Source organism: Taeniopygia guttata, chromosome 2, assembly GCF_048771995.1.
Source record: "Taeniopygia guttata chromosome 2, bTaeGut7.mat, whole genome shotgun sequence".
NCBI lineage: Eukaryota > Metazoa > Chordata > Aves > Passeriformes > Estrildidae > Taeniopygia > Taeniopygia guttata.
The window spans coordinates 21,737,074-21,745,966 of NC_133026.1; the positions used below are offsets into that span (position 1 = coordinate 21,737,074).

General features: G+C 37.5%; 1 protein-coding gene across 3 annotated transcripts in view; it reads left to right on the top strand.

Moving 5' to 3' along the window:
* Positions 1 to 8,079, top strand: part of RUNDC3B (RUN domain containing 3B) — a 48,285-nt gene extending 40,206 nt beyond the window's left edge. For 2 of the 3 annotated variants that reach the window (XM_030264639.4, XM_030264638.4), the window contains exons 9-11: positions 4,071 to 4,217; positions 4,583 to 4,698; positions 5,728 to 8,079. In XM_030264639.4, coding sequence (XP_030120499.1) covers positions 4,071 to 4,217; positions 4,583 to 4,698; positions 5,728 to 5,873 — 409 coding nt within the window. In that variant the 3' untranslated portion in view covers positions 5,874 to 8,079. Of the gene's footprint in view, positions 1 to 4,070; positions 4,218 to 4,582; positions 4,699 to 5,727 lie in introns of those variants that run through there. The other variant, XR_012054490.1, reaches the window with a different exon arrangement.
* The last annotated feature ends 814 nt before the right edge of the window (positions 8,080 to 8,893 follow it).

Here is an 8,893-nt window from a genome sequence, read left to right on the forward strand (position 1 = left end):
CTTCTTTTTCAGACTGAAGAAAAGGAGTTAACAGCTTTTATATGCTTTTTTTCACTCAGGTTTAATTGTATTTCCTTGTTTTTTTAACTTTCTCCTTTAGTAAATCCTATCGCTCGCTTACTTACCTTCTTTTCTTTTTGGTGTGTCCTTGCTTTTATTCCTATATTAAATGGCATAACATACTGTCTACAAACATTATCTTGCATCATCCTTAAATCCTCACAGCTGCAAAACCAATAGAACCATATTTTATTGAACTTTACTGAAATACAGAACTGCATACTTGTTACAGTCCTGCTGCAGGAAGAAGTCCTACCTGATACCCTGCAGCACCTCTGCACAGAGCTGGCCAGCCTGGTTACTGTGTTTGCATTCTAGGGAACAAGAGCACTACTGTAGAAATTCAATATGCCTTGGATAAAATAAGTTGTTGTCCCTGGAGGGCTCTTAACCTCTAGAAAATGTTTTTCTTGTCTGAACAAGAGCAGGACAGCAATAGTCTTGCACAACTATTTTTCACATTGAGCTTTGAAATTTATATTTGTTTTTTCCTTAAAACTTGACCATATTTTCATACTTTTAAACCCTTTTTTCTGTAGTAAATGGTTTTGCGTCCACCTCTTTTCCTATTTCTGAATACTTGTAGCAGGATCATCTTTCTTCATGGTGATTCTGTATGCTGTTGACGTGGTGCTTATGGACATGGTTTAGTGGTGAACTTGGGAGTGGTGGGCTTATCATTGGATTCAATGATCTTAAAGGTCCTTTCCAGCCTAAATGGTTCTATGTTTCGGAGCAGTTTAATACTTTGACTCTTCAAAGAAGTTTGGTTAAACAAAAGCAGTGCTGGTTTTTGCATCTTAAGAGAATTGCTGTCTACAGGCAATGCCTGTATAATGACTCTCTGCTGCAGTTGAAATTTGAAAACTTGAAAAATGTCTGCAAAAGAGCTAGGAGCTAAATTATCCACAAAGCTGATAAAATAGGTGGTAACTAATAGCATCAGGTGTGAATATTTTGTCTAACTTTTATTGTCTATACTACTGATTTTACTTTTTACTATTTTATTTACTACTATATATTTGATACTGTGCTTGAACTGATTTTATAATTTCAAATCTATTTTTTACATATTTTTAAAGATTCAAAATAAAAGCTTTAAGAGGAGAATATTTAGTTCTGCATCCTACTTGATTCCTGGTTTTCTTCCTGAGCATGGGGGAGTGTTTTAAGAAATGATTAACTGAAACTATCTTTAAATTTTATGTTAAAATGACTGGAAAAGTTTGGAGAGTGTTTGCTTCAGAATTTCTTTTTTCACACATTACTGTGTAAAGATTTGTGGAATATAGTATATATAAATATTAGATGTATTCAATATAGAAATCTATGTCAAATGCAAAAATTCCACTATTAGCAGCTTGTCTGTAGATGTGTGTCTGTGATAGCTTACAGGGGTTGTCCAAATGGAAATTTGTGTATACCTGTTACATGTGTGAATTTGCATTTAGGCACTGTGGGCATAGTTGCTCATATGAACTGTGTCCTGTTTTGAAACTTCTGTGAAAACATTCAAGATGTCCTTCTGAATAAGGAGGTGATGTAATGTACCTGGCAAACCTCATAAAAACCTGCTATCTCAGTGTTTCAGTTTGCTCACATCAACAAACCTGTGACAGCTCTGTGTAATGCTTGATGTTCTCCAGGGGATTAGGGTAATTACATGGGGAAGTGAATGCCATGCAAGGTATTTGAAATTATTGAGAGCTTTGGGTTAGCAAAGTGGTTATTACTGTAGACCTTTTAGGAGGGTGAGGGTGTGGATCCCTGGGTAGAAAAGTTGATTCTTTACCTGTATGAATGTTGAGGGAATTTGTCATCTTGAGAGAAGTTTCTTTAAACTAGTTTTAATCACAGTTGTGCTTCATCCCTTTTTTGTGCAATAAAACTCTGAATCTGTCTCCTCTGTGAAACTCAGCTGCTAAAAGTTCCTTACTGAGCTTGCTACAGTCTCACTTTGTTTTGGCTCTTTGGGCACTGTTATTTGCCCTTACAGAAGTTACTGTCTAAACAGCTCAAATACCACCAGAATAAAAACTGTATTGTAAAAATAGGCTTGTTGACAATGTTACTGGAAAATTCAAGTAAATGTATGTGTGCCATGAATATTTATTTAATTTGCTGTGCAGTTTGGCATTTTGGATAGCAACATGGCATTTGGCTTTGAACTTCAGAGTACATTTGGTATGGATATGAGTAAATTAGCTTTTTGCTTCAGGCCAGAGATTGTCAAACTCCTTGTAGAGCAACATTTTACTATTGTCTAGTATTTTGTGGAATGGAGGACTTAAAAAATCCAATTACAAAATGCTATTGGTATTATTTCTAGTTATTCTACAGCAGTATAAGGGCAGATCAAAGGTTGCCTTGTGCTATTGGAAAAAGGCTGGTCTTGTCTTGGAGCCCAAAAAACTATGTACTTTTCTTATTTCAGTATGACTTTTGGCAGATGATTTCCAACACTGGCATATCAGCTTCTTCATTTCTAGAATTTTAGAGAACTGATTAACTTCATTGGGAATATGAGGCAAAACTAACTTAAGCATTTAAGGTATTCGGTTTATACTTCTTAATATCAGTTATAGACATAGTTACTAGAAATTGTAAGGTGATGGAAAACAGAGTAACTATGTGTTATATTTTGCCTGAAAGCATACAGTGGAATTAACGTGTCTGGTTTTTAGTTCATTCCAGAAAAGTTAAGGGGGGATGCAAGGGTATTCAAACTGCAGAAAAAAAATTGGTGTCAAGGGGAAGCACATCACATTCCCATAGTAGGCTTGCAAAATAGCTGGCCTGTTAAGTACCATTATGCTGGCTGAAAGAACTTTTAAAATGCAGTTGCCTTTCTTTATTGCTTTTGTAGAAGCATTCAAATGTCACCTTTTTTTTTTTTCTTTTTTTCTTTTTTTTTTTTTTTTTGGTTCCTGAATATGTCTCAGTATGTTTCTAAGTTGCTTCCCTTAGGAAAAGTGAACAGTTCAAGATGCTTTGTGAAAATTACAGTCTGTTGGTCATTTGAAATAGAACATCTGGATGGTCACTAGTGGTGCTCCCCTAGGCTTGGGTTTGGGGTCAGTCTTGTTTAACATATTTATGCATGATCTGGATGTGGAAATTGAGATCACCCTCAGTACATTTGCAGATGACACTAAGCTGGGTGGAAGTGTTGATCTGCTGGAGGGTAGGAAAGCTCTGCAGAGAGATACGGACAAATTTGATCAAGGGCTGAAGACGACTGCATGAGGTTCAAGAAGGTGAAGTGCCAGGTCCTGCCCTTAGGTCACAACAACCCCTGCAGTGCTTCAGGCTGGGGAAGGAGAGGCTTGAGGGCTGTTTGGCAGAAAGGGGCTTGGGGGTGCTGGTTGGCAGGTGGCTAAACATGAGCCAACAGTGTGCCCAGGTGGCCAATGGCATCTTGGCCTGTATGAAGGATAGTGTTGATTGCCCTGTACTCAGCGCTGGTGAAGCTGCACCTCAAGTACTGCATTCAGTTTTGAGCCCCTCACTCCAAAAAGGACATTAAAATGCTGGAATGTGTACAGAGAAGGGCAGCAAGGCTTGTGAAGAAACCACATCCTGTGAGGAACATCTGGAGGAGCTGAGAGTGTTTAGTCTAGTGGACCTCATCACTCTCTACAGGTTCCTGAAAGGAGTGTCTTCTGCTGTGGCTGGAGTGACAGGACCCAAAGAAATGGCTTTAAAATGAGACTTAAGAGGGAAGATTCAGATTAGATATTAGAAATTTTTTTTTCACTGTTCAGGTGGTCAGGCTGGAATAGGTTGCTCAGGGAGATGGTGGAGTCACCATTCCTGGAAGTGTTTGAGACATCTGGGTCTGGCACTGGGTGATGTGGTTTAGGGGTTACAGTGGCAGTGCTGGGTGATGTCCAGGACTTTGCTTCAAATAAGGTCTTTTCCAACCATGATGATTCTGTGATCATCTATGTCCTGGTTTTACTTTATCTTGAGGAATTGCATTTAATAGACTCTTTATTTTGTATTCACAGAACTGTGCTAAAGAATAACGACTTGAGATCAAGACAAGAATTAACTACTCACCTCACCAATCAGTGGCCTTCCCCAGGAGCTCTGGATGTCAATGCTGTTGCCTTGGACACTCTACTCTATAGAAAGCACAATCAACAATGGGATGAGTAAGTTTCATATTTATTTTGATTCCTCTTTAGAAGAGCAGGGAAAGTGAAAATTAGTATTTCCCTCAGCATACTTTGGAACATATCCTATTGGAGTAATTTGCAGAGTGAAAGATCACTGGTAACTAAAATCAGTTTCTCTTGGTTTCCATAAAGATTTTCTTCCTTTGGATTAATTTTTTAATAAGGGCAGGAAAATAAATCATTGCTTTAAGAAAGAACTGGCTTTGGAAAGAAATAAAAATAGTGATTAAGAGAAGAAAGATTAACTGTGTAGGGTTTTTTTTGGAAACTTTTTAAGGAGAGTTGAAGATACCTAGTTAAATCTTTATATTTGTTGCTATCAAATATTACTTGCTTTGCAGGAAAAGTTTTCAAAGTCTGGACCAACTCTCAGCAGAAGTTAGTCTTTCTCAATCCTCTCTGGATCCAGGTCACTCACAGGATGGGAAGCAAGATGGAATTAACTTGTTAAATGAAGGTACAGAGCCAGTCTAATGTCTTCCTTTAATTTTGTTCTTCATAGCTCTGAACTTCAGTCCCTGTGAGACAAATTTTCAGTGTGAAGAAAATACGCATTGAAAATCATATTTTTCATTGTTATATGAAGTGTTTCAGTTTCCCTAAGGACTCTGTTTCAAATAAGTTTGGATATATGAAAATACCCACCCCTCTCCTCTGTATTTAAAGCTAAGCTTAGAATGCCTTGTACGTCTCTTCCTTCTCCATCACAGAGCCAGTCGGCTTCACTGCAAGGAGGATCTGCTGACATCTTTCTGCTATAGCAAACTCCTTGTGTTTCTTCTTTTTGGTTTTGAAAGAATGATTAAATGCACTGGATTTGCAGCTACCAATGTCATTCTTGTATCTTGCATTTAACATTTATTTGGAGATGCGGTGTTTCCATTAAAATAGAGAGAGGAACATGATATGAACTGTCTATATAAGTGTACTATATGCACACACCCCTTTCAAAAGCACCCTTGGATGCTTATTAAAGCTTAGCTGCTCCATCTTGTGGACAATTCTGAAAAAGCAGGAAAATGTTGGAAGAATTGTGAAATAGTAGTATTTTGGGTATAGAATATAAATTGTTATAAAAGAATCCTTTTTGTATCTCATCAATTCAAAGTTTTAAATAGATTTGCCAATACAAAGCCTTAGTGTTATGTAACCATTAAACTTACTTTTTTTAAAATAGCAAGGATAAAAAAATTGTGGTTTTTGGTTTTTTTTTTTAATTGTAAGCAATATTAAAATCTAATTTAAATCAAGACTGATTTCAGCCCAGCCTGTAAGGCATGGGTAGGGATCTCTGTACCACCTGGATAGGGAAAGTGTGGTGTAAGTTGTCTTGCCAGGCACATTTATGGAACATGCCTTTGCTGAAGCATACTATGGAATTCACAGCAGTGTAGATTAAAGAGCTTTTTCTGTTCTCTCATTTTTTTATGGTCAACTAATCTTGTGCTGCAAAAATTAGTACCTTGATTCTTATTTTTCTTCACAGGAAAGGAAGACACTCCATCATTGCTTGGTCTTTGTGGCTCTCTTACATCAGTAGCAAGCTACAAGTCTCTCACAAGTCTGAAATCAAGTGAATATCTTGCAAGTCCCACAACAGAGATGACAAGTCCAGGCTTAACACCATCTTGAGATGCACACAAGAAGGAAGAGCTTTCTGTTGTATGCATTAGGTTTATGTTCCATAAGATGACATGCAGTGAAGACTGCTAGTTCTGAGTTAAAAAAATAAGCTGCTTTATTTTTTCTTGTCATGGATACCTTTATAATTAACAAATTTGGTCAGTTTTCATTTGCTTTTTCTTCCCCCCAGAGGACTTTTCAGTCCTCTGGAATTATTTAAATCTCTTGGTCAGGTAAAGAATGTATAATCTGATTTTCATGACTAATTTTTAAAACTAAACAGTTGGAAATCAGACCCGTACTTAAATACCATCAGCTTTGTTTCTCCTTGCACTAGCCTGGACCAGCTGTAGCCACTGTACTCTGCAGTGCTTCAAATATTTATCAACTCCTGCGGAAGAGACAGGGAATCCTGAACACCAGTCTTTGTAGGTAAATAAATACCTAAAAATCCAGCTTTTCATCTGTGTATGTTGTATAGAACCTCAAATAGCGTATTTAACCTATCAACAGCTTCTCTCAAGTTGACTCAGCGTTAGGTTTTGCGTTCCTGTTAATATCATGGCACTTAGGAGATGTCCCAGTCACACTGAAACACAAGCACTTGAAATTGCATGTGAATAACAAATGTAACTCGATCATATAAATCAAGCATACATAGAGATTTGTAAATGGCGAGCAAGCTCACTAAATGCTTTTAAGTGGCCTGGGTTACAGGTAATCTAACATTATACAAAAAGTTTCTTGCTGATAAGATGGGGGCTATGGATGATGGGGGTAAGCATCTTGCGAAGTTTGGATTCTGTGTTTATTGGCAAGATCCCAAGGAGAGTGAAAAAGGGGAAACAATGTAATGACTGTATTTGTGTGTTAAAATACTTTTCTCATCCCTGTAGTAGTGCAGTAGGTATTTTTCTTGCTTAGGTAATACAGCAGAAATTCTTTGAGTCAGTTTTCTCAAATTATTTGCCTCTGATTTAAAGTACTGATAGGAGAAGAAAAAAAGGGAGAAATTTTTTTAAATGCAACTAACTTTCCAGATTACCCTGCAGTTTCAAAGTTTGCAAAATAATTTTTGAATTGTAAACTATATTCTTAATTCTTTGTAAGATACAATGGATCCTTTATCTATGAATTTTGCTAATCAAGGTAATGCTTATCAGTATGATTAGTAACTTTTTAAACAAAAGTGAAATGCAAGTAAGTATGTTGTATTTATAAGTGCTAGGGAAAATGCTTTTTTGTGCCAAAGAAGTTTCATAAATTGTTTACATGAGTAGCTGCAATACAAGACAGATTTTTAATTATTGCTTACTCCTAGGTGTTTACAGTATGTTACTACACTGTACAGGTTTAGTTGATTTGCCTCTTGCGATGATACCTTGGCACTACTACTTTAAACTGCATCATATGGTGGGCTTGAAAGAACGATTAATTCTTACTTTAACTGAAATATTTAGTCTTTTTAAGTAGGATGCTATGCATTTCTAGAACTCGAGGCCCTGTTGGATTTAGCTAGAGGATAAGAATCTGTCTCCTCAACTCGCTAGTCCATGCTGCTGGAGGACACTACATCCATGGCAGGGTGCACAACCACTGATGCTATTTTAATGCAGAATTTTAAAGCAGTTTAACAAAACCACCAGGTCTTTCAAGCCCTTATGTACCCACACAGGTAATTTCTCTGTACTAAACTCTGACCATTAAATCCTTTCATACACCTTCAGAATGTCCATTACTTCATGGAACTTTTGTTTTGTTATCACGTTAAGCACCTGTTTCTTGAGTAACATTATTAAATATAAATTTGTAAATTAGAGATGCATTTTTACTGCAAATAAAATGAGGGAATCCAGATTCCACAAGTTAACATTCTGCATCAATGTACAGTGATTTACTTGGTCTTGTTTGCTGTTAAACACTTCTCATGTCACATCAGTGTTTTGGAGGGGGCAGTAATCATGATCTTCAGTCATGTTCACTAATGGCTCTTTTCTTAGAGCTAAATGTGTTGTTTAGCTGAAGTCTTTTACGTAGTCTGACACGTGTTTCTGGGTGTCATTTTGTGCATGGGCAATCAGTTATGTGCATCTTTCTCAGTTCTAGGTATAAACCATTTTTTAAAAAATAATTTTAAACTACCAAAACTGTATGTTTTGTTGCCTTGATGTTCCATAAATGTTGCATGTAAATTAAAAATTTTGTATCATCACTAGTTACAAGTTATTGTCTCTGTTTTTATCACACAGGATGTAGTAAGACCATTCTGTAAATTACAGTGTTACTGAATTTATAGCAAATACTTTTCTTGCAGAAGGGGGAGACTGGTTTTCTTGCTCTGTATCATTCGGTGTCATCCAATATCTGCTGCTACTATGTTCTCTTAGGCCTTATTTTGTAAATTTACATTGAAAAATCACAGTGGAGGAACGGTGTTAAGTATCTCCTCTGGCAGCACTCTTGCCTAATGAGGTACCTGATGTCTTTCAAGTAGAGCATTTTTCAGTGTGTGAGGAATTTTCACCATGGTGAGTGCAGTGCTGCAGCTGTTCCTGCCGGCAGTGCAGCACACTGGAGCAGAGGGTGGATGTGCCTGTGGCAGCAACCTGAACACGCTTTTCCCCCCAGAGGGGCGCAGGGCTGAGCCAAGCTGGCATGGAATCACCTCTCCTTATGCCAGCAACCTGGGCCTTCCAAGGCAGGTGCCCCCACAGCAAGCGTGCATGGCCTGGCCCTGCCCTGGAGCAGTGTGACAGTGACCACTTGCACCTCCCAGAAACATGTGAAGGAGTGTTCCTGCAGAGCACCTGAACAGGCCTCTGGCTTCAATGCATAGGTGTGCTTTCATTTCTTCAGGTATTACGTTAAACAAAAAGCCCCTGCTGCCCCATCAGTGTATGCACCATGCTCTCTCAGTGTCTAATGAACATAAGTATTTTTCTAGTTTTACAGAATTTTTCATTTAAAATAAACCTGAGAAGCTTTTATAATACGCACTTATACAAAATACAGAGCTGCAAATAATAAAA